General features: G+C 37.9%; 1 protein-coding gene across 1 annotated transcript in view; it reads right to left on the bottom strand.

Moving 5' to 3' along the window:
- The window catches only part of LOC114474570 (uncharacterized), an 87,789-nt gene that overhangs the window by 16,940 nt on the left and 43,904 nt on the right, over positions 1-26,945 (bottom strand). Inside the window, exon 4 of the mRNA XM_028464973.1 lies at positions 12,224-12,325. Coding sequence (XP_028320774.1) covers positions 12,224-12,325 — 102 coding nt within the window. The remainder of the gene's footprint in view (positions 1-12,223; positions 12,326-26,945) is intronic.

Raw genomic sequence — 26,945 nt, 5'->3', positions numbered from 1 at the left:
ACTGACACAACAATTGTTTCCCAACAGATGTCACAATCACTCATCATGCCAGTCAAATGCTAGAGTGTTTTGTGTGTCGATGAAGCATGAGTGCGTTTGTTATCATACTGGGTCAGCAAGTCCTCAAGAGAAAATATATGTAGGAGGGTGTGTAACTGCTTCTTGGATTAGTACAAATGATCATTGACTCACTGTATCATTGACGCTTTTGAGTATTACTGTGTGTTTTGGTAAATGCTGTGCACTGTGTCTGTCATTAGTTTTTACTTTAAGTGCAAGTACACCCTATAACCACTTTTTTCTGCTGAAAACATATATGATTAGGTATGAAGTCATGTGCTTTATTGATCCTTGTCCCACTTTTCACATTTTTGTCAAAGTATTTAAATTTAGCATTTTTAGTTGTAAAATATCAGTGACTGCCCTCTATGGGTTGAACGTTGCTCTTGCAATTGAATTTTGCTATTGGCTGAGATCAGATCAGTGACATCACTGTTGGCCACGCCCCTCCTATAAAGGATGGGAGGAGGGAGGAAGTTTCCTCCTCTCACAGCCCTCAGTGAGCATTACTTGACAGCTCCATGTGGAATTGTGCAGCGCTGTGGGGGCGGAGCAACTGTGACTGGGGTTGTCCTAACTACTCTAAGAGCAACACCCATAAGTAAGGCATTTTTTTAAAATTTCCCCCTAGTGGCAGGTCAGCAAAAACATGGGGATGTACTTACACTTTAACCCTAGAACACTGTCACAAAAAGTAGTCACACCATTACTAATGCTGGGTGATTTTTACCTGATATTTTATAACCAAAATAAATCGTACTAGACATCAAAATATATCTAAATATGGCAAAATGTGACCAAACATAGCCAATGAAAGCTGCTATATTTTCATGACCAGTATTTTGTATTGATATATTTAAACATACGCAGACCCCGGAGCAAACGGGTAGGAAAATGGATAGATGGGTCTACATCGCAATAGGTATTTCCACAAATATGGAAAAAGCTATATGTGCTGTAGTTTGAGACAACATAATAAAAACTAGGCAGTGGCTATACGTACGGTTGCTGTATCGTATGCAGCGCCCCTCATTGGCCAGTTTAGGTCACGTGACTAAGACCGAACCTAACCGTAAACATACCCCTAACCCTATAATTGTTTCGATATAACCCTAAACCTAAACCTAAGCCTAATCCTATCCTAACCCTAACCCTAAAGCCTGATTTAAGGTTCTGCGTAAAACCCCCCGACGTAGACGCACGTAGGCGTATACACCCCCCGCCCCCCCGTAACCTTACGTGCGCCTCCCAAAAATCCTGAGCAACCATACGAATAGACACTTTCTAAAAACTAATATGGCATTTTTTTTAATTACTGAAGTTGAATCGGAATTAATATCTTGCACTGATAATGTTTATTTGTTGAAAGTAAAGATAAAGTCGCCTTAATCTGTTATTTTCATGGAGATACATAATGTGAACTGATATCAGGTGTGGGGGGAGCGGGGTCTGTGTATATGTCAATGCTGGTTATTATTGGAGATTTAATGTTGGACAATATCGACAATAAGCTAATATGAAACGTGATGAGGTGTATTATATCCAGTGGAAATCGCCCAGCGTTAGTGATAGTGTTCCCTGGGTAGTATCAGCTTTGTCTTTGACATTTTCCCTCTGTCACCGCTGAGATTTCCTTTTGGCTGTTCCTTTCCAAGATCACCATGGAAAAATAATTAAATAATGGTTCATTTGGCAAAGGTTAGGGTGAAAATTAGTAGAAAATAATGGGTTTTAGAGAAGGGAAACACCTACGCCTATAAAGACGATGCTATTGACACACACAATCATAATTAAAATCATGTAATTATGCGTTAAAATCACCCACCAATAGTGTTCTAGGGTTAAGAAGGTTGTTTCTTCTCTTAGGAGTGTAATTGGTTTCTCTAAGGAAGTTCAATTGTTTGTTTGTGATAACTGTAATAACCATGATTCTCTGTCGCTGGATGAAGAGGCTCGTTCTGCCCTTTTTGTGCCACTGTAACACATGTTTATGTATCCATAACATAAAGCCACAATGTTAAGTACAGATTTCTGATGACATGTATCTCTTTGTGATGAAATTGTAATTATTTTCTTCTGCAGCAGCATCTTCACCTGGTTTGCACACGTTTCTTGGAAAATTCCATGTGTTCTGAGTCGCCATAGAAACCATTCCAACCAAATGTAGTTGTATGTCTGTAATAGAGCTTTGGAGTGTTGCTCTCCCCGTGTGGGCCTCAGATGAGATGACAGGGTTCCTACTTGTAGATGGGATGCGTGAGCGGAGCGCAATCACTTCAAAAACATTCAGCGTATTTATCACTGATTAGAGAGGCTTTTCTAAACAATCCATCTTCAATATTGTGCACCTTCATTGTTCCAGGGTATAGACACATAGATGCACTAATAGAAACAGTTACATGTTGATGCATTCATGTTGGTCTCACACACATTTACTGTATGTTTAATAATCTGTATTATTGAGGTACGCATAAAGCATCTAAATCATTTGCACATTAATACTTTTTATAATAATAATGATTATTAAGGAGGAAACAATTTCACTGTCTTTTTTCTGTTTGCAGGATTACATCAAAAATAAAGAAGTACCTGTTTTTGGCAAAAATTCAACCAAAGATTAATCTTAGGCCAGGGAAGATTTTACTAAACTTTGAAGAAGATCCAGATCTATATATTAATTCTAGAGCAAATTAAAAAAATCTAATTATCCCTATAGTTTATAAGTAAAAATTGTCCCTTGGTTCATAATGGTCCAATTAAATGAAATTTGACACATTTGTGTTGAGTTAGTTCCTCAATTATATCACCAAGTTATATTGGGATCAGAATGGATATGCATATTTAATTACAGTTTTTTTAAAAAAAAAAAATGGGGGTTCCCATTCATTTGGACCTACTGTATTATTATTATTGGCGATAGAAATGTATTTTGGCTTTAAAGTGTGACTAATCATCCAGATAACTGCTAATATCTGGCAGAAAGGATAATTGGTGCTTGGCAGAGGCTTAAAAAAAAAATATATATATATATATTATTATGAATGTAAATCGTGGTCGTTAAGATGCATTCATGTTTGTCTTGAAAACACTGAAGTTTAATAATCCGTACTAAGGTACGCATAAAGCACCTACATGATTTGGTTTTTTCATAATAATCAGGATTATTAATTTTTATCATCTCTGCAAAGCAGGAAATAATTACACTGGCTTTTATTTAATTAGTTTAATAGAGAGGGAAATATTGATATTGAAAAATTTCAACCAAAGATCTTTGGCAATGGAAGATTTGACTACACTTTGAAGAAGATTCGGATTTACCGTATATATTGATTCTAGATCAATTTCATAAATCAAAAAATCCCCATCTCTCATAATTGGCAAAACAAAAAAAATTGAAATTGTATATAGCGTCTAATGGTCTGATCATTATGAAATTATGAAATTTGACTCAGTTGTGTTGAGTTGGTTCCTCAGTCATATCACCAAGTTATATTGGGATCGGACTCCAATGAACATTTAAAGTGTATTAGTCCACCCTATTTTTTTCTGCTGAATACATGATGAAGCAATGTATTTGATTGATCCTAGTCCCACTATTCACATTTTAGTCCATTTACTTTTAGTGTTTTAGTTGTAAAATGTCAGAGTGACTGCCCTCTATGGGTTGAACGCGGCTATTGCAATTGGATTTTTCTATTGGCTGAGATTAGATCAGTGACGTCACTAACGGTCACTGTTGGCTCGGCCCCTCCTATAAAAATGGGAGGAGGCCCTCAGTGAGCATTGATTGACAGCTACACGCAGAACTGTGCAGTGCTGTGGGGGCGGGCCTGCTGTGACTGGGCGTGTCTTAACTACAGTAGGAGAAACGCCCAGAAATAGGGCGTTTTTTTTTAAATTTTCTTCTAGTGGCAGGTCAGCAAAAACCTTGGGGTGTATTTACACTTCAGTTACGATTTAAAAATAAAAATAAAAAATGGGTGTGCCCATACATTTGGAAATAATGGGGATAGACATTTATTTTGCCTTTAAAGTGTGAATAATCATCCAGATAACTGCTAATATCTAGCAGAGAGGAGAATTGATGCTTGGCAAAGGCTTTTTTATTATTATTGTTATTATTATAATATTGTAAAAAATGTCTTTTGTTGTTATTTTATTATGTGTTGTATTATTTGATATTTCTTAGCAATATTAGACACTTGCAGACAAGTCATGTCTGAAATTTGTGAGTAAGCTTCTAAAGAACTTTTGTAACAAAAGACAAAAACGATTCTTCTCTTAACCTTTTGCAGTGGAAAGAGACTTCAATCAAACAACAGCTGAGACTTTAGAGGGAGGCAGAGTGTGGAGCGCAGGCAGTTCAGTGCATGTGAAAGGAGCAAAATGAAGGAAAGGGATGGAGTGCATCAGTCTGTGTACCTTGAAGCCAAAGTTCTGAGGGGGGAAAGGCCTATATTGGCATGCGCTAGTGTGAGCTAGGCTGGATGGTTGCATACTCGACAAGGTCCCCAGGGCCAGTGAGAGCAGAGCTTCGTGGGCTGGGAGAGGAGGCCAAAGCTGCAGTATCCAGCTCCGCATACTGGACATCACAGTCCTTGTGGCCAGAGTTCTGGAGACAAGAGAGGTGAGACGTGCGTGATGAGTGAGACAGCCCCAAAAATGAGAGTGAGAGACAAGCTGAGGAAACAGACATGGAAAGAAAATAATAATGGCACACAAACATTAAAAAAATGTGATTAAATCAATCAAATGATGTAAAAGTTGAACAGATTAGTCAAACAATACAGAACAATATGTCAAAGGTTAGAGATGGACTCTGTTTGCAATGCAAATTTTTTTTTTAAATTATTTTCATAAAAAAAAAAAAGCTTTTGCATATGCAATGACAGCCATCGTGTTTTTTTAGTACTTTCTGTACACGATTCTTAGGAATTGTGCAACACTGAAATTTGATGGAGATGGAGACTGGGTAGAGCAGGGGTGTCAAACCCATTTTAGTTCAGGGGCCAAATACAGACCAGTTTGATCTCAAGTGGGTCACAGATTTCAGGTGGGGAAAAAAATAAATAACATAATTGTGTCCTAGTTTTCAATCTCAATTCAATTCACTTCAAACATTCTTGATTTTTTTTTTCATTTTTGTGTAATTTAGAACTGTGATGGACTGGCGCCCTGTCCAGGGTGTACCCCCGCCCAGCGCCCTATGAGAGCCGGAGATTGGCACCGGCAGACCCCCGTGACCCTGTTAAACGGGAATAAGCGGGTATGAAAATGGATGGATGGATGTAATTTAGAATACATTTGTGGAATTGTTTGTGAGAAATTGCAAGTTTTGTGGAAACTTTCCACAATTTGCAATTAAAATTGACTGCATTCATGTGATATAAGCAAATGAAAAATGCAAGCACCTAAAAATATTGTGGAGTTTCATTAAATTGGGGAATTTAAGATATCTCCCACTGGATTATTTGGTAATTTACACAATTCATGCTTTCTTGGTCATTTTTACTTTCTCTTGCAGGCCAGATTGGATGTGCTAAACTAAAGGGACAGATTTGGCCCCTGGACCTTGAGTTTGACACATGTGAGGTGGAGAAAGCAAACGGACAGATCCTCTAATGCCTCCATCACCGTTTACTGGCGTCTCCACTTTCATCCAAACCGTAGCGCCTTAAAAGGATCGATTCAAACCACTTGAACGTGGCCTTATTTACAGTTACACTGATGCTCTGACATTGACTTGCATACAAACAAGGACGCTGAAGTGGATTTCTCTGTGTGTTTATCAGCGTTGTTGTAACCACAAACAAAAGCCTTCATTCAACTAGCACACAAACAAGCCCAGTGACCTGAATTCTGTCATTAACGTGTATAAGTACTCATGTGTATAAGTAGTAACAATTTTTTCTGCTGAATACCTATATGATTAGGTATGAAGTAATGCAGTTTATTGATCCTAGTCTCATTCTTCATATTTTAGTATTTTAATTTAGGGTTTTCAGAGTGACTGCCCTTTATGGGTTGAACGCCAGCGATAGCAATTTAATTTTGCTATTATCTGAGATTAGATCGGTGACATCACAAACCGTCAGTGAACTAGGTTTCCTCCTCTCACAGCGCTCAATGAGCATTGATTGACAGCTCCATGTGGAACTGTGCAGCGCCGTGGGGGCGTGGCTTCTGTGACTTGGCGTGTCTTAGCTACTCTAGGAGCAACGCCCATAATCAAGGCATTTTTTTAATTTCCCTAGTAGAATGTCAGCAAAAACCTGGGGGTGTATTTACACTTTAATAGATGATACCTTTCACATTATCACTATGGCCTTAATAAAACATACAACATGATTTTTTTGTTTTCCTTCTGCCTGCCTACACCTGTTAGGTTCTTACTGTCCCTGTTTCAGGTGTTTGGAGTTTGCATACAGTCAAAGTCAAAGTACATTTTTCAGTATGTGCTGGACATACAGAAAAATCTAAAAAACATTTCTCTCTGAGCCGAGGTGTAAACTAACAGTAGAAAGATTTTGTGATATATACAAAATATACAAGATAAATACAAAAGGATTGATTTTCAGGTTTTAGATGGAGATGAAAAGTCATCCTGAAGCAGGGGTGCCCAATCCTGGTCCTCAAGGGCCACTATCCAGCATGTTTTAGATGTTTCCCTGTTCCAACACACCTGGTTCAAATGATGAACTCATCATCAAGCTCTGCAGAAGCCTGATCCTGGTCATTTCAATCAGGTGTGTTGGAAGAGGAAAACATCTAAAACATGCTGGATAGTGGCCCTTGAGGACCAGGATTGGGAACCCCTGTCCTAAAGCATTCAAAGCAAGCCAAATGACTTTCTCTCTCAGCTGGGCCTGCTTCATCCTTCACTTTTAGTCTATATTTTCATTACTTAGCACTTTTAAGGTGCGTTCATGCCAATTTTTTTTTTTTTTGCACGGATAGTCTGCCTCGTTTGGTCGGTGTAAACACGCAAACAAAGTCTGGAGTGGATGTTTCTGCCGATCTCGGAGCATTTCCAATCAAAGCCCAGAGTAAATGGGAAGAGATTCAAATTCTAATGTAGCTGGTTATGATTTACAGTCCGCATAAACAGGACTGAATTATGACATTACCTTAGTCGCTGTTAGCTTACCAATAAACGGGAAGAGATTTGTCACCTTTACAATAAGTGCTGACTAGGCCACTGGGAGTGACAGGCTGACTTGATAATAATGTATTATGTTTTTCTGCAGTCAGTGTCTTCTCCTCGTCCTTCTCTCTCTTCTCTATTTCAGGTGTCATAAAGCTGATGATGTCAGTTCCTGATCTGTGGTTCACGGCTCAATGAGTCTGAGACACTCTGATGTTCTATCTCTCTATCCTGTTCTGTTGGTCCTTCTGTCCACTAACCCCAACCAGTCCACGCAGATGGCTGCCACCTCTGAACCTAGTTCTGCTGGAGATTTCTTCCTGTTAAAAGGGAGTTGTTTCTTCCCACTGTCGCTAAATGCTTGTTCATGTGGATCTTGTTGGGTTTTTCTCTTTCTTATTATGAATTTTATATTTTGATAAGCACATTGAGATGACTTTGTTGTAAATTGCGCTATACAAATAAAGTTGAATTGAATTGAATTGAATTAGGAGTACCATAAACACAACCGCTCCTGGGGCCACATGTACAAAGACTTGCGTGAAAAATGCGCATACGTCTCAATCCAGAGACAGGCGTACACTCGTAAGAATTCAGATGTTGAAATCTGTGCGTAGGACTGGATCCACGCACCAATCGTTTGAACATCTAAATCATAGTGGATGTGAGCGCACGTGTCCATGAACACATGTACATATGCAAATCACATGTAAATGAGATTGGCTATGGGATTTCCCTCAGTGTGATAAAATAAGGCTCTTACCACCAGTAACACAGGAAAATAAAGATCTTTTTTAAACATTATTAGACAGACAGTATCATGTATGACGGAGATGATTCAACAGTGAAGATCCTTGAATTAATATAAACACACATAGTTCGCTGAATGCTTGACTGTGGGTGTGTCAAGAAGTGGGAAGCGGATTAAGGAAGAGATGGAAAATGCTCCTAATAAAAAAGATGATAAAAACCACATTGGAAAAAAATGTGCAATGAGCTCAAAGTGCACTGTCAACATTTAAAAAGACGTTACACAAACAAAACAAATGCCACATATAATACTATAGGGTAAAATACTGAACAATAAAATAAAAAGGGCCTTGATGAGTGTCATCACAGCTTGTGGAAACAAACAGTTTGAATGGCGAACAGTAGAACATTTGATAGAGCAATACCTTTTCCCTGAAAAAGCATTTCAAAAATGGCCTTGGCAAGGTGGTACTGGCCTGAGGAGTCGTTAATTTGTAAAGCTCGATTTAAGAGTCTAGCTTTATGTGTGGCCTCAAGGAGCGGCTAAGTACAGCCAATGGTCCTGCTGGCTGAGCCAACCACTTTGTTCAAAGTATTTTTTTTTCTTACAGAGTGAGATTATCAAACCACACAATAATACAATTGGTGAAGACACTTTCAATTATGGATTCAATTATTGTCTTGCTTTCTTAACAATGTTACTGGTATTAGAGCTCCAATTCAAGTCTCACCCAAGAATTTACATTTCTCAACAATCTGCACATCAGAATTTGGATATTAATAAGCAACTGATTCCTTTCGTGACAATAATAAGTTCACAAGTTTGTTCAAAAGCAAGTTGTTTTCATTACTCCATTGAACAGCATTTCTACCTCCTCATGATAATGAGATTCATCTCTTGAGCTGATAAGCCCAATGATGGTTGTATCATCTGCATATTTAATTATCACATTACTTTCATGAGATGCTACGATGTTGTGAGTACACAATGTGAACAACAGGGGGCTCAAAATAACCCTAACCCTACTGGGTGCCAGTGCTAGCATACAGCTCATCAGAAATACAAACATTGATTTTGACCCTTTGTGGTCGGCAAGCCATACAATTAAAAGTCCATTTACAAATGGCATCATCAAGTCCAAGGTATTTGAGTTTGTGAATGAGCTTTGTTGGGATCATTGAGTTAAAAGCTGAACTGTAGTCTATGTTCTGATTGCGCGCATCAGACTTAATGTTTGTCTCTGTCCGCCATCTGAGCCTCAAACATGCTGTGGATGTGTAACAGTTAAATGTGACTCAGTGTAAAAGGCTTTAGTACTAAAGCGCTCTATAAGTGAAGTCTTTTTCCCAATCGCCAACCTCACTGCTTCCTGCCTCCGCCAGATGCGATAAACGATCCCCTCGCAACACAAATTAATTGAATTTCATTGAAATTTTGTATTTGCATGAGTTGCGATATCTCAACTGAATTAGTTGGTCACCATTTTTACTTTCTTGTGAGGGCCAAATTTGATGCTCCAAAGGGCTGGATTTGGCCTTAGGGCCTTGAGTTTGACATGCTTTAATGCATTCTAGCTGTTGAAATTCAAATTTTTATAATTAGTATATTTTCCATATGTTTTTCTGTGCATTATAACTCTTGACGTACATGCAGTGTACTAACTAAAGCATTTTTGCACTTTTGTTATTTTTCAACAAATATTGATTTTTCCCACAATCATTTTCCCAATTATTTCTGTTGGGAGTACATCAACTGACACATGCTTGTAAGGCGGAAATGGATGCACGGGAGAGAAAACAGCATGTGTCCTTCAATAAACAACTTTAATTCTTAATGGAACGGCTGTGATTGCTTTTAAGACAAAGTAATGGTGACTCATGTTACTCAGGCTGCTGACAACCTCTACTTATCCACAAATAAGTGCAAGACGCAGACTGTAAAGTCAAATCTCCAAGATCTGTTCAATAACATAACATAGGCTTTTATTGAGCACTCAGCAGATACCAATATGGCACTATGCACCATTGAGTTCAAGTGCTGGTTTCCATTTAATAGGCTGAATTCATATATTCATGGTGTAGTAAATGCAAAGACATCTGCTGTGGTGCCTTTGCTTTGCTTAACAACATTTTAACATGGATGGTGGAGGGTTGTAAATGATAGACGCAATTGGATTTTACTTGCTGTCAGTTATTGCTTCGGTGTACCTTATTTCCATCAGAGAAAGTATTACACAGAACTGATTGAAGCTTTTGAAGAATTTTCTGTTAATAATTCAAATCTACTTTGCAATCTCTCCCTCGTTGCACACTTTGCCAACACTCCCACTCTTCTACGCTCACTGGATATTTAAATATCTGGATTATTTGTCACGACCAGAATGCAATCAGGGGGAAAATTACAACCACATCAGGCTCAGAATTGCCACATAGTGTTTTTGCCTCTGGAGAATTGTCATTAGTAACACTTGACGCTCAGCAGTCTGTGCATGTCCCTCACAAATAGCACTTTGAGAACCTCTGCGATAGCGGCGCTCTTCCTAAGTGGAAACTCTCACAGATAAAACAGAAATCAAAGGAAAATCTACCATTTATGTCCATAAACAATCAGAGTTTTATGTTTTTTAGCTGTGAGCGTACAATTTAGGATGTGAATTTACCGTCTTTTAACATCAGAGACTGAATTCATCCATGGACAATAATTATAGTAATCGAGTTATTACTGAAAGCTTAATAAGGCTTGGCCAATACAACAGGAATTCAAATAAATGTTATTTGGCTGACTGAAAAATTATTATTAAAAAAACCATGTTATCCAAGTTACAAATCTTTACTTTTTCATTTAAAATGAGCGTTTATGATATAATTAATTATTTAAATGCATATTTTTTTAAAAAGCCAAATGATATTGATTGTGTCGGAATATTTCGATTCAGTTTTACTTTTCAGCTGAAAAAAAAAACCAAATAATCTTCATTAGTCAACTCGTTAAATGAGTAAATCATTCTAACTTAACATTTACATTATTTTTGTATTTAAATTCTGAATGGAAACATATAGTCTATTCAGTGGTTCTCAAACTTTTTTGTCTCAAGTACCCACTTCCTCTTGTTTCTGAATCCAAGTGCTCCCTTTTGTCCGACTACACCATTTTGCTTAGAAAACTTTTTAAAAACAACTGCATAATGATGGAATTAACTAGTGATAACATACATTTTAAAGAGTCTCACATTGTAAATAAGTGGAAATAAACACTAATTAGTGCAGTGGTTCCCTACCTTTTTTTTAGATCATGACTCCACTTCATCAAGAATTTCTGGTGAGCCCAAATACTTTTTTTTTCTTTGTAGAATTAGTTTTTTTTTTTTTTTTTATCATCTTTGAGCTCTGCTCAGATGTTATTTTTTTAATGCAATTTAGTTAGTTATAGATTTAGTGTCGTTTAAATTTAAAAATTAATGATAAGAAATAAATAATTGCAAAAATCTATTTAGATTTTTTTAGAAATTTTAGGTGACCTTTTTAAACTCCAGGTGACCCCACATGGGGTCCCGAAGCCAAGGTTGAAAAACACTGATTTATTGCCTCCTGAAAAGATTTATTTGTGTAGTTTTTTCTAGTTTTTTATCATTTCCAGTCATCTCACTCCTGATGTGGGACCAAGACTGACCCTTTATTTGTTCATTTCTCTCTTTCTCTCTCTCAAGTACCCCCTGTAGTGCCATGGCATACCCCTAGAGGTACATGTACCCCCATTTGAGAAACACTGGCCTATACTATATGACATTTTCACTTAATGTTTTTGGGGTTTATGTGATCTAATAATGTACATAAAGTCCAGGAAGACATCAGATATAACAACAAATACTTCAAGCCAGTTAACACTGCAAGGTGATGGTGAAACATCACTCTCCACTTATCGGTACACAGTTGCCAGGCAATAGCATGAGTAATTACAGTGTATCAAAGATAAGAAAGACAGCGGAGGTGGTGAGTGAATGTGTAAAGAGTCAGCTAAAGGTATGGAAGGCGTCCAGAGGCCATGATGTAGACTTAATTGATAAGAGGCTTAAGGAGAGACCACAATGGATTTACTGGTCAGCTCCCACTACCATTAGGCATAAATCAAACTGTCCTGTTTTAAATAGATACTCGTATTAACCCAATCTCCTGACATGCACAATCATTACTCGCCTAAGTCAGCAATCTCCATGAATAAAACCGTGGATCCTTGAGAACGTGCACGCACAGCGTTGCATTGGCACTCACCGGCTTATCAGTGAAGGGGGTGGACTCAGAGGGTGCCATGTCGTAATACGGAGGCTGGAGAGGAATCTTCTGCATTTCCTCATCCTTGTCGAGATGAACCACCTACAGGAAAAACATGGGGAGTTAAGAGAGGGGCACAATCTGCAATTAGTCTGTTTGTAAAAAAAAAAAAAAAAAGCTACTTCGTCAGTTCAAAGCAGCAGCAGCAGCATGTCAGAGGCAGACTTGACTTCATCTGTTCCCATCAGTTTTTTTTTATGTGGAGGTAATGAGCAAATACAGGCAGCATTGATCTGCAGGTTGACAGGCAATGCAAGCCGACAGTAGCTCGAACTCCAGCCGTACTCCTGTCTGAACTTTACACGTGCATCAGAAGTTATTTTGTCAGACAAATCAGGACATAACACGCAGGCGTCTGATGCAAAGTTGGGAAACAACCAAGTGCAAACGCTCGGAGCAAGCTGTAAACATGTAGAGAAACTGGCAGCGCTCGCAAACCTTAGCTCAAATTAGGCTTGTGTTAGAGAGCAAATGCACTCTGTATTCATTACATCCGGGTTAGTGTGTCAGATTGTTAGTATTTGATAGTATCATAGGGTTATTTAAACAAAAATATATTTATATATATTTTAACCTTGTCTGCACATGCTGTCAAGCTAAAAATCAAACATCTCCTTTTCAAAACAAAAGCATCTTCTTGTCTGAATTAAATGTGTTTCCGCCAGTTTTATGGATCAAATGATCACATGTTGATATTCTACTTGGTCACTTTCTCACTTAAAATGTTTTCAGAACTTTCAAATTTGGAGAATCAACAGAGATATTTAGCCTCAGCGTGCTTCAGGTTTTTGTTGTAGGTTCGAAATGCATCTTGGGAAATTTGGTAGTATACTTCAGTGGGAACGCTCATCATCCTAATCATACTTACAGCACATAGTAGACAGTATGTACTTGAGCTTGTAGGGTATAGCACATAGTGTGCCATTTCGAACACAGCCAAGAGTTAACAAAGCATGAATCAAAACCCACGGAAATAAACTAGGGAATCTTGGGGAACTTGGAAGTATTCTTCAGTTTTAACGCTCGTCATCGGTCACAAATAGTTGGTTACGTTCAAATACAAGATGAATTGCTTTAATTCCTCTATTAAGCAGAATACAAGTTAAAGGTAGGGTAGGTGATTTTCAAAAGCTAGCATGATTTTGAATGTGGCCTCCCTGATGGCTCCGCCTTAAGCCCCCTTGCCCCTCCCCTCGCCCCTCCCCTCTGTGCTCCGTCTCACTCACGTGCAAATAGAGCTCAGCTCATCTCTTGTATTGTGTAGAAACTTTGTTGTCACATGTCTCATTCAGCAGTAAGTAAACAATAAACTTTACCATCATATATGTTAAAAAATGTGACCAAAAAACTCTGTTTTAACTCTGTCAGCGGTGACGCACTTTCAGTGTGAGCTCGTGCATGCGAGGGATCGAGAACGAGCAGTGAGACAGGGAGACGTGATTGGTTAAAAAAAACGGTTCACTTTTCTTCTATTGGTCGAAGTTATTACAGATTTACAGCTGCTACAGACGACGGATTTCCTCATTCCTTTTTCAGAGCACATGAGATTTTAATTTCTGTCAGGACATAAAGACAATGTCAACCAAAAACTTAAAAAGTGTATCTGGAGAAAATCGCCTACCCTAGCTTTAATTCTTCTTTAAACTGACCTGTAAACAATTCCTCGTGCTAATTTAATTCCGAATTAAACTTAATTCCGAATTAGGTGGCTGGTTTATTCCATTTTAATTCCGAATTGAATAAATCCTCTTTCTTGTAAACAGTTAACAAAACTTAATTCCCCTTAATTCCAGTTGTTCTGCGCATGTGCGACTTGCGACGATGACGCGCTGGGTGACAACATAATCCAACATTTCGGCTCGGAATAGAGCTGACACTATTTAATAAGAGCCTTTAAAGACATGTATATAATGAAAAGAGAGGATGGACGGAGGTATAAACGTGGACTTTAACACGGACACAAAGTGTGTTATTGTTTAGCTGCTGCTTCAAAACTACAATCAAAATAAAGGTGAAAACAGTTCTCATGTGTGGTCCTCTGTTACAGCCAACAATAAAAGGCTTGTTGTGTGTTTTTCCCGATAGACCTGATACGTCACGTTCACCCCCCGTCCAATCAGAGCCTTCCCAACCCCCAGACCTAAAGCGGAATTGAATAAAGCCGAATAAACCGGTTTTCCATGTAAACCTCAGTTTGGGAATGACTATTTCCATGTGAACACGAAGCAGAACACTTTAATTCCGAATGATTTAATTTGGAATAACTAAATCTGAATTTAAAAAAACATCATGTAACCGTGGCCAATGCAAACACTTCCCATTTCGCCAATTTTTTCCATTCAAGTTCCCTTAAGTGTGTTCAGGTTTTTAAAAGAAACTGTTTTCTTTTTTTTTTACATCGATTTACCCAGAACAGCCTCGAGCCCTCTTGATACGGCTAAGGAGACGCCATAATTGTAAGACATCCACATCAAGAGCAGTCAAGGCGTGGGAGTACAGGGGGGGTGAGGCCACAACAACAACCCAGATCCGGACGAACGGGACCAAGTACCACAACCACATGTTTCCTCCAGAACTCAATCCTCTTTGTGGTCTTGATCTGTAGGATAATGCTCTTTGCCTTAAAGGAAGAAACGGTTCAGGAACCGCTTAAAAAAACACAATCAGTTGGTCGACTGGGCCTCTAAATTACCCATTTCCCAATCACGTCTGCTTGATGTGTTGCATAAATGACTTGTGATTCATGTTAGCCTGCTTTCATTTTAAATGTAGAAATTATAGCAGTTTAGGAAGCAAAATATGATCCTTGGCCCACAAACAAAATATATTTTCCACACCTGCATATTGCAGTGTAGAAACTTTATGTAGTTATAGAGCAGCTTTCAGAATTCCACACACACTACATAATTGAGGATGAACCCAATATCATTTTACGGATGCAAAGTAGTGTTTTTATTTCATTTTTACTGTGATTTGTTGAATTTTTTTGTCTATACTAGGAGGATAGTGACTGCCTTAATAGCGTTTTTGTTCCTGGGATTCCTCGTGATATCACGTCACCCCACAAAAGTCCCCAAAATAACGTGTTGGGAAGTCACTTTAGCAGAATTTTTGGGGCAAACATAGGAAATAGTGGTAATAAAGAAGCAAAACCACTTCCATGCATCCATCAATGGCAGTGTTTCTCAAATGGGGGTACGTGAAACCTTTTAGGGGTACGTGATGGCATTGCAGGGGGTACTTGAGAGAGAGAGAAAGAGTGGATCGGGACTCCATGTGGGGTCGCCTGAAATTTCTGAAAAATGTAAATAAATATTTGAAATGTTTTAATTATTATTATTTTTAAATTAAAAATTAAATTAAAACAACACAATCTTACACAACTGAAATTTTATACATTCACTTTGTGAAATATAAATCTAGTTAAACTGAAATTCAGTAAAAAAAAATGAAAAACAAATCTGATCTGAGCTCAAAGAGGATCAAAAACTAAATTTAGAAAAAAAAAATGTTTTTGGGGTCACCAGAAATTCTTGATATCAAAATGGGGACACGATCCAAAAAAAGTAGGGAACCACTAAAGTAAATACTGTTTCTTTCCACTTATTTACCAAATGAGATTATTTAAAATGACTTGTTCATTCCATCATTATGCCCTGTAGTTGTTTTTAAATAGTTTTCTAAGCAGAACGTTGTAGTCAGACAAAGGGGGTACTTTGATTCAGAAATAAGAGAGATGGGGTACTTGAGAACCACTGGTCCATTGGACAGAAACTTTCCCGACAGCCTCAATAAGAGTAATTATTCCAGAAAGTTCATTTTGTCTTCTTTTTGAAATAATATTTTAAGGTTTAAGGAAATGTACTTTGATCTCCTGACATGTTTTGACTTTCATCTGTCAGTCAAAATGAACTTGTTGCAATAATTACACAGAAGTCATGGACTAAACTGTCCAAGCATTGACAAGAAAGCCCAGAAACAACTCATAAGAACACATCAAAGCAACCAGCAGACGCCTCTGAGGAAGACTGACAGTTGACAGTCAATACATGTCATGAGATCAAAGTCATTTTCCCTAAAAAAAGTTGTCTAACTAAATGAAACCTCAACATATTATCAATAAGAGAGTTTTTTCTGGGGGAGAATAAAAAACAAAACCTTTTACATGGAAATGTCTATGATTGATCTATGAGGCATAAATGATGATTTGATGTAAAATGATCAGCGGTAGCAACTTCAATTTTAATCATTAAGTTCATTTACACTTTATCGACAAATAATGCATAATACTGGTGTTTTAGAGCAATCATGATTTTCATTGATTTGCGCATAATTTATCTTCCAACAATAAACATAATATACAGTTAATATTTATTTTTACGGTCGTCTGATGTATATTCAAAGTTATATAAAAATCAGGATTTAGTAGGATTTCTTTTTCTCTATCAATGAATGACCACAACCTTTTAAAATTTCAAAGAGCAAGGGCTAATACCATGCATAAATAATATATTCTATTCATGTCATTTCTCTGTGACGAAACTTCAAGTTACATTGTGAACCTGCACAAAACAATGTATTTGATTTCTATTTGATCTGCCAAAGTCCGGTCAGCGTTACAAAGCCTGGTTTGACACTCTGACATGTGAAGGCCTTTTAAGGCTTTAGCCAGTGGGATACGCACACCATGTTACACACCTCTTTAACATCACAAAAGCATTACTGTAAAGGGCTTGTGTCAAAACCTGTCAAATTCACACAGTTTACAATTATATAGAATTATAGTGCCATTCAGAACAGTGGAAAATTAGTGCAGTGGGTATTTAGCTTTACCTTTGTAAGGTTTGTTACTAGTATGTTACTTTAAGACCATGCTAGCTACTTCATTCACTTTACATTTAAATGACAGCAGTTTACAACAGCATCTTATCTCAAAACTTGATTTAACAAGTGGTCAAACTGTATTAAAAATAGCAAAAATTGCTGCGTGTTCACAAGCTTTTGTGAAGTAGTCTGTGCATGTTTGTGTTTTAGCTGTGCTTAAATTTGCCCTGGATGTTAAATAATGCCACCTTGCGTTTAGCAGTGGAGATACTCTTATGTTTGGTGCTTAAAAAGGAGTTAGATAGCACTGAATGACGCCACAAGAAAAGAAAAGTTTGTGACGTTATTGCATTGCAATGGGAAAATGCTAGCAGGTTATTGAGCTAGCGTGTGGGTAACAGTTAGCTAATTCATTAAGTTTGAGATTCTTGCCAGGGAAGGCAGCAAAAAAAAAAAAAAAAATATATATATATATATATATATATATATATATATATATATATATATATAATGTATTATGTTATTATTATGTTCTACATGATATATCATACATCACTCGATACATGTGTTTTAATATGGGAGATACACTTCAACATGGAGGGAGAGACTTGCTGTCAGTTGTAAATCACTAAGTTAAACAACAGGTAGGAGAGAATAAAAGCATTTAAAAGTTCAACAACATAAATTTTGGGATTAAAAGTCTAACATTGTTACTCTGCAGTCCACGTTCGCTGATTGTCTATGTGCTTCCGCGGCCGGTGGATGCCGATTTTGTCGCGGGGAGGGCGGCGAGTAGATTATCACAAGAACCGCTCAATCCACTGCTTTCTATCCAGACAAGCGTGCACTGAGCGCAGTGTTTGCTCGTTCTCTGTTCCAGCCACTTGTTTTCTCAGTGTGTCACTACAAACAACAGACTAGTGAGTCTATGGAGCATCCGCTGCGTCCACCATGTTGTAAACAAAGCACTCAGCTGCTACGGGAAGCAGGAGGGTCAAATGTCATCTGCTGGTCCTTTAAAACTTTTTTTACTTGGTTTCATTTTGTGAACCTTTAAATTTTATGTCGCCATTTTTATCATTTCCTAGTCGCTGTGTTTTTGACACTTAACATGTGTGTATATTGTGTACATTATATTAAGAATTTTTTTGAGGTGTTTGGGGTAATGTTACTACAAGTTTAGCTTATTTCATGTATTAAACAAAAAATAAACAGCAACGATCTTAGCAATGGTTCACACTGCTATTGGATAGGGTTTTATTTTTCCCCTAGGTATCAGTGGCTACTTTTTTATATTCACAACTGAGAATGGCTTATACAGTGAAGCGTCTTATTTGTGTGGTTAATTTTTCCTTTTATTTGTTAGTCAATCTAATTTTAGTTTAGGGTCCAAATATAAAGTAGTTTGATTAAGTGGGCTACAGATTTCAGGCCGGAAAAAGAGCAATTTCAACATTAATGTGCACGTTTGCTGTTCAGTATAGCAATGTTTAGGCCTTGAATCAAAAGATAAATACAGATGTTTGCACTTCTGTTTTTCTAAAGCCATGTTTAAGGCTTGAAATAGACAATTGTTTTTTACCCTAATCTTTACAGTGGAAAATAAATCACTTTATGCTGTTTCAAACCAAGTACATGGTTTTTAACTAAAACTTCATCCAGCACAAAGACAAAGTTTAGTTATTATACTTTTTACGTGCCACTAATACCAAATAGTTAGGAGAAATGAAAACTGCACAAGATAAAAAAAAAGCTTGGGTCTCACTAGGTCAACTGCTCCAGGAGCGACGTCCATAATCAAGCTATTTTTTTTTTTTTTTCAGCTTATAGACAAACATCAACCAAATCCTCTGCTGAGGTTTAGTTACTCTATAAAGAAAGTCCTCCAAACAATAAGTCCTTCCAAACCACCCTTTGTCCTTGGAGATGCTGATCAATCAGTGTCATTTTACTGGTGCAGATTATCACCCTGATGTATTATTGTTCGTACAGGTGTGGCGGTTTGATCCTTTATGACCTGTATAATGAAATTATCCCCTAACAGATTATTTTCATGTGCTCTTTAATCCAGCTCTGACATTGAACCAGATGATGAATGTTTTGCAGTCACTGGGAAACCATGAAGGGCAGCGCAGGATGAAGAAAGATAGAACAGGAGCGTTTGGATCATAAATAACATGGATTTATTCTGGACATCTGCTATATTGCTTTATTCTGCTGCTTCCAACATATACTTTGCCCTTGATGCCATAAATATGTACACGTTTATCTATTTGCTGGGTTTCAAACCAGATAAAATTTTGCCAAGAATACAGCTTTAAAAAAAAAAAAAAAGAAGAAGAAGATACAACAAACATATTAAACTTTTTGAATGTGGCCATTACACCCTTAACTTGTGCTAATCACTTATCAGCTGTTAAAGGCCTTTTAGCCACAGCTCTCTTGTTTTAGCAGGAGACTACATTACTCTCTCCTTCCTGATCCCATTACTTTTCATGCACAGATGTCCTGCAATTTCACCTTGTGTCTTTGAATACTATCATAAAATGAGATTTAATATCAACGTCCTAGCCAACCTTCAGGTGTAAGTTCACCTATTCACAATCCAACTCCTCTTTATGAAACATTATCTTTAAAATGAAAGGTGCACAAAGGTGGTGGGAAACCAGCCTGTGTCCTTCACTATAGTAGACCTGTGTTGTCTGTGCAATCTTTAAAGCAGTGGTTCTCAAACTGTTTTTGGCTCAAGTACCCCACTTTCTCTTATTTCTGAATCCTATTGAGCATAATGATGGAATAAATAAGTGATAACACACATTTTAAAGAATCTTATTTTGTCAATAAGTAAACGAAACAGTATTTAGAGTCTGCTGAATAGATATAATTGTATTTTTTTTAATTTTTTTTTATCATTTCCTGTCACTCCCTCCTGGTGTGAGACCAACATTAATCCTTGTATTTTCAGTTCATGTTCTAATCAAGTTCATTTCTGTCATCATTTTGTGTGTTTTTAGTGTCATTTTTGTGTATTTTGTTGTTGTTTGTCTTTGTCACGTACCCCCATTTGAGAAACATAGATTCAAAGTATGTTCCATTTATTTGTGTGCAGTGTGAGATAAAACAACAGCACACTCATTTTAGAAAGCTGATGCAAATGCTACAATAATGTCCCAGACTTCCTTCATACTGTACGTCCAATCAGATTGCTTCCTCCTGCGAGGCTGACAGAGCACTTTAGGTTTGTTTGGCCACCGCCTGATTAAAACTGTAGAGCAAATACACACCAGGAGCCCACAGTCAACAAGGAGATTTGCACAATCGGTCGGTATCTGGAATGAATGCAATCAAATTTGTGGAGAGGATAATAGGATTTATTTTTAGTTTTTACGCACACCTAGTGATTCACAGTAACTTTATAATCAACTCTAAGCAATGAACTCCTCCCTCCAGTCTCACGACTACACACTCAGAGCTGTTTCTATAGCTTAGTGAGGCCCCTCAGTCTGTTTAATACAAGCAGAGATTCTTATTTTATTAAAAAGTAAACAAATGTACCTGCCACTCTTTTCCATAATATTTCACACCACACACAAATTTGGCACAACAGTTTTTACTTATTAATAATAATAATAATAATAATAATAATAATAATAATAATAATAATAATAATAATAATAATAATAATAAGAAACCCAGTCTCACTTCAAAGCGTAGAATGACTATGCTTGTCCACCGTGCAATAATGCGTAGACATCCTACGCATACGCCTCTGAGGGAGCAGAATTACTACGTGTGATTTGCCCAGTGTTTTTCATGGAGCGTACAGCATGTCACATGACCACCTTGTCATCCTATTTGAGAAAGGAAAAAACATTGCGGACATTCGTTAAATTATCACTGGAAATTACTACAGATTAGAGCCGGTGGCTTTACCTTATTATTTTTGATAACATTTCTTGTGAGAAATGTACTCTTTAAGCCACACTGCAACCTTTGGCCACTAGGGGTGCTAGACCGGTAACTTTCACATCAAGCTCCCCTAGTGGCCACAAGCGCCGCAGCACTGTCGCAAAAATCAACAGTCAGTCGGGCCAGCCTCCCTTGTCTTCTGATTGTGTATGTAGCTGTAAATTGGCTGATATGCAGACATGGAACAGGGAGGAGGAGACTTAATGTAGAGATGGTAAAAACCACCAGTTGAAACTAATCAGAATACAAGGAAATACAAGGAGACTTTCGTTAACAGGAGTACAGCAGCCCGCCTACCTGCCCGTTCATAACAAGTAGTTGTTTTGTATATGTACACTGGGTTGTTCTATCTGATCAGTCTGGCCTTTGAACATCTGGCCAGGAGCACACATCAGATGACCACTCGTTTTCAGGAATGCTGCATGGGTCCCACAATTGTTCACTGGTACCTAACGTGAGTTTCCTTAAATAAGGAACCAAGAGCTCAATTGACAAGCTTTATATCTACTACAAACTATTTACAAGCCTTAACAGTGGTTCATTCATTGCCATTTTTCAATTTTTCAAGCATCACATATGTAAACAACATAATTTCTGCACCGAATATGCGCACGCACTTCAGTCACGTGTCTTACGTTTGTCCACATTTGAATGAGTCTAAAGGTTGCCCCACTGATTCTCCAAGTTAGAATGTATTAAAAACCATTTGAGAAGAACAGTGGGACAGGAGAGACCGAGTGGACTTCCATGTTGTCCATAGAGAATGAGAGAGCAAAGAAAATGGACATACAGAGCATCGTGGACGAGTTCGCGGAGCACAAGGCCCTTCAAATAGTGGTGAGTAGGCCTATAGTACTTCATATTGAAACATTGTGAACACGTGGGCCACTGAGCCAGTTTTACTAAACTCTATAGCTACTGATACAGGCTCTGAGTTGAAAATGTTAAAGTGGGTGTCAAAATAAAGCGGTTGCTATTCGTGGCGCTGAGATGCTTTGAATTTGTGTTGTTTCATTATTAGTGACCATCCTAATGTTTTTGTCGTTCTCCTGTTTTGTTATACTTCATGTACGTTTGATGGACTTCATAATGACATAGTCGCCTTCCGTGGAGCCAAAGCTTGTAAGCCCCACTGTTACGGGCATGTGTATGTGGTAAAATGGTTATCATGAGCTTTATTATTTGGGTTTAAAGAACCCGGTCATTTGCCCCGCCCACGTAATAGTGATACTGATTATGTGAGATATGTATTTATTGTTATCATTATTGTTTATGTTCATTTACATTTGAATATACAGTGTTTCCACACCTCAAGGCCAAAGTGTAGTTTAAGATCGTTTGAAATCTGATAATGTTTTACAATGTAAAATAATCATGAAGTGACTGTAGTCATTATAAAACAATGATTATTTTTAAATTAATAACGTGAGAAAAAAAAAAAATCATCAAACAGGCGCTAAACAAGATTTTTTTTTTTTTTTGCTTTTTAAAAGAAACAATATATTAAAATACATGATATACATGATGACATAAGGAAGACCTAAGCTTGAAGAACTTGGGCAAATCTGCATCTACAGCATATTTATAGATTGATAGCGCTTCAAGATGACGAATGTTGTAATTTGTTGTAATGATGGCCATACAGTTACCACCTCTCCCCGGATCCGAAATCTTGGTTTCATTTTTAACCCCACACTCACATTTAAACCCCACATCCGTCAGGTCACCAAACCGCCTTTTTCCACCGCAGTAACATTGCTTGCCTCCGCCCCACCCTCTCCACATCTGCTGCTGAAACTCTCATCCATGCATTTATCACATCAAGACTCGACTAATGCAACATCCTCCTATATGGTCTCCCTTCTTCTGTTTATAAAAACTGCAATATGTTCCAAACTCCGCCGCCCGCCTCCTCACCCACACCCGCTCCAGAGACCACATCACCCCAGTCCTCCAACAGCTTCACTGGCTCCCCATACACTAGCGCATCCATTACAAAGTCCTGCTCATCACCTACAAAGTCCTCAATAACCTGACCCCACTGTACCTCACAGACCTCCTACAGCACCACCGGCCCTCCTGTCGCCTCCGCTCTGCCGACTTAAACCTTCTCTAACCCATCACTAAATCAACGCACTGAACCTTGGGGGACCGAGCCTTCGCCATTGCTGCCCCAACCCTCTGGAACGCACTCCCCATCCACATCAGAAACTCGGATTCACTGACCACCTCCAAAAAAACTGCTCAAAACTCACCTGTTTTAGCTCACCTACAATAGGATTACCATCATTATTTGTCAATTTGGAAAGCATCTTTGAGTTGCTTGAAAAGCGCTATATAAGACAAATTTATTATTATTATTATTATTATTATTATTATTATTATTATTATTATTATTATTATTAATAATAATCATTTGTGCTAGATGAATGAAGTTGGATTGAATTGAATTTGAAACTACACGTGTGAGCTAAACTGTTGAATAAATAAATTCTGTCACCTGTGTTAAAGGCTGATTAAACAAGAGTTCTAGTCCTTGTGCATTTTTGTGTATTCTGGTGGCATCGCAGCCATAGATTGAGCTCTGGTCCTTTTACTCAGAACGAATGCTTATCTTCTGATCCATGCTTGAAGAAAATTAATATAATCAATGGATTGTTCTTCTCAGTGAGCAGCTCAGTGCTGGCAGTTTATCTTTGAATGATAACAGAGGTGCTTGTTCAGATAATGGCAATATGTCATAGGGGGCTTGGAGAAAATCAAAACACTGGTGTGATGAGAAGCTGTCTGTCAGAGCTGAGTAGTGTTTTGTAGTCTTTATCTCAGGCACGTAAAAAAAAAAAAAAAAAAATCCAATTCAGGCTCATAGTGTGATTACTTTTGTTACACAATGGGTCGTCATTAAAGACGAGGAGTAAGTGTGTGCAGGAATAGTGTTTATATAGCCTCCATGCTAAGTTATCTTTTGGAGCGATTTCACGCCAACAATGTTTGGTTTGCTTTACACGTCCCAGAGTTCCTGTTCTTGGATAATCTGCTTTAATATGGAGAGTCTTTTTGTTAATTGACACAAAGTGTCAGGGTCTGTTTGTGTTTAACTATTTTTGACATTTTTTAGTTGTTTCTGTGAGTCTTAATTCTGCGGGTTTTGTTCGCTCTTAACTGTGCTTGAAATGGCACACTAAATACTATACACAGCAAACTCAATGCATTTACACTGTCTACAGCAGGGGTGCCCAATCCTGGTCCTCAAGAGCCACTATCCAGCATGTTATAGATGTTTCCCTCTTCCAACACACCTGATTCAAATGATGAACTCATCATCAAGCTCTGCAGAAGCCTGATAACGATCCCGGTCATTTCAGTCAGGTGTGTTGGAAGAGGGAAACATCTAAAACATGCTGGAGAGTGGCTCTTGAAGACCAGGGTTGGGCACCCCAGGTCTACAATATATTATAAGTATGATTAGGATGATGACTGTTTCCTAAGATTCATTTCAAACCTATAACAACAAAAACTTGAAGCACACTGAGGCTAAATAGTAACCAAGTAGAATATCAATATGTGCTATCCATAAAAGTCACAGAAACACATTCCATGCCGACATTTCAGAGATTTTCGGAGACCCTCCGATGTGCAACTGACAAAACTTCCTGTTAACTTCAAAACAAGATCTTTATTTACAAATGCATTAAAAACTAAAGGAAGACTAGAAGCGATGTTTTTCTTTTGAAAAGGCAATGTTTGATTTTTAGCTTGAAGCTGGTACAAGGAAGATTTTACATTCCGCTTGCAATGCATCATGTGGCAGTTGAGTATGGCTTTATTTGAGATGGCATACTCCATACTATGCACTACATACTCAATGAGTATATACTGTCTACTATACACTATAAGTATGGATGATATGAGTAGGATGATGAAGTATACTTTCACAAGGTGCATTTGGAACCGACAACGACAAAAACCTGAATCACACTGAGGCTAAATATCTCTGCTGATTCTCCATCTTTGAAAGTTAAGTGAAATAGTTACCAAGTAGAATATCAACATGTGCTCATTTGATCCATAAAACTCGTGTATAACCATTTGATTCTAAAATTTCTGAGATTTTTGGGAGACCCACCGTTATGCTACTGACTAAACTTCTGGTTAACTTATTCATTAATTTACAAAAGCCTAAAAAAAAAGAAGACATGCTTTTGTTTTGAAAATGGGATGTTTGATTTTTAGCTTGAGGACCATTTTACATTCCACTCGCAATGCATCATGGGGCGGCTGAGTATGACTAGTGTGGCCATTTTGCATATTTAAAAAATGTCCCAATATACTATAAATTTGGTAATTTCTTGTGTACTCACGCCTTTCATACTATCTAATATGAACGCACTACATACTAATCTTGACCTCAAACTTAGTATGAGTAGTACGTTAGTCTGAAATTTCAAACACAGCCCCAGACTAAAACTGAATTAAAATGTGTTGGTAAAATTAAAACTTGAGACAAAATTAGGTTTTACTTTGTTCATTGTATTGCTGGTTGTCAAATATCCTTTTTTGACTTTTTGGGTACGCAACTGTGAGGTGTGCAAGTGTGTTTGGGTTGAGTAATTAGCTTCCTCGTGTTTTTGCACCCATGTGTGGCCTATTCCCAATCAAGGCTCCCTCACTATTTAGCTGAGTCTATGTCCATGTTACCATCTACGGGTGATGTGGACTAGTTTTGTTCATGCCTGTCAGAATAAATTTGCTCCACACTCCTTTTGTCTCTATTACCTGCTCTTGGGTCCTCCACTACTTTCCTGATAATAAAGCTTTTATTTATTTTGAGCTCAAGACAAAACATAGTATTTGAGGTTTATTTTCCCAAACTTGCCTCTGAAAAGTCACTTTCTGAGCAACTCTACACAAACAGGCTGATTTGTGGCATACTTATACATATTCATGAGTGGGCGTGTCTATAGACGGGACACTGACTTCCTCCTCCCTGCATGGTGACGGCGGGCCAGGGGACGGCCCGCCCTCCTCCCACGCACTTCGTAGTCGAGCTCATGCTGCTTTATAAACACGAGACAGAGCGTGAGGGCGGGGCGTTCGCCAGTACATCGTGCGCGTGTCTGTTTACATGTCAATCACGGCAGAGAGCTTCCTGGAGGCGCGGCTTCTCCAGCTCAGTGCCGCGTCAAATTCTTCATCAAAGTTGGAACGCGTCATCAAATTGGAGCGAGGTGTTTGGGCTAACCCTGCAGTAAGAAAGGAGCAAATTACCTTCTAACTAACGATTGAGGAAATCAATGAAAAAAAAAAAACACTTTGGTCACGTGTATGAAGCCCTAATAGCACTTTATGATGATTAAAGCACAGAAAAGTTGATTTAGCTTAACATGGGCCCTTTAATGTCTTTGGATTTCTTTATGGAAATGTTTTTAACATAGTTATGTCCAGAGAGGAAGAAAATAATTATTACTCACATTTAATTTTACACACACCTGCTTTCCAACATTAAAAATGAGCGACTACTTTCTAATTAAAGACTAATGTGATAGACTTAATGTGCGACAGTGAATTTTTTGACTCTGACAATCAGAAATTTCTTACATAACAAAAGAAGAAAAAATGTGGCAAATGCAATAAAGCAATGTGCCATGCCAAAGGGAGGAGGGGCCAAATAACAACTGGATAAAATGCTAATAACTACATTCTGGGCCTGTTAATGGTATCGGACAACGTCTTTGTGTGTTTACAACGGGTGTTTACTTCAGACCACAGCTGTGTTTGATAAGTGCCTGTTTTCCAATTGACTTGATATTCTTGTTGATTTGTACATGATTGATTCATGCAAAGCAAAACCTCTGACTCCCCTCAGCTT

The sequence above is a fragment of the Gouania willdenowi genome, chromosome 13 (assembly GCF_900634775.1).
Source record: "Gouania willdenowi chromosome 13, fGouWil2.1, whole genome shotgun sequence".
In the NCBI taxonomy this organism is placed as follows: Eukaryota; Metazoa; Chordata; class Actinopteri; order Blenniiformes; family Gobiesocidae; genus Gouania; species Gouania willdenowi.
This window is presented reverse-complemented; position numbering and strand designations above follow the sequence as displayed.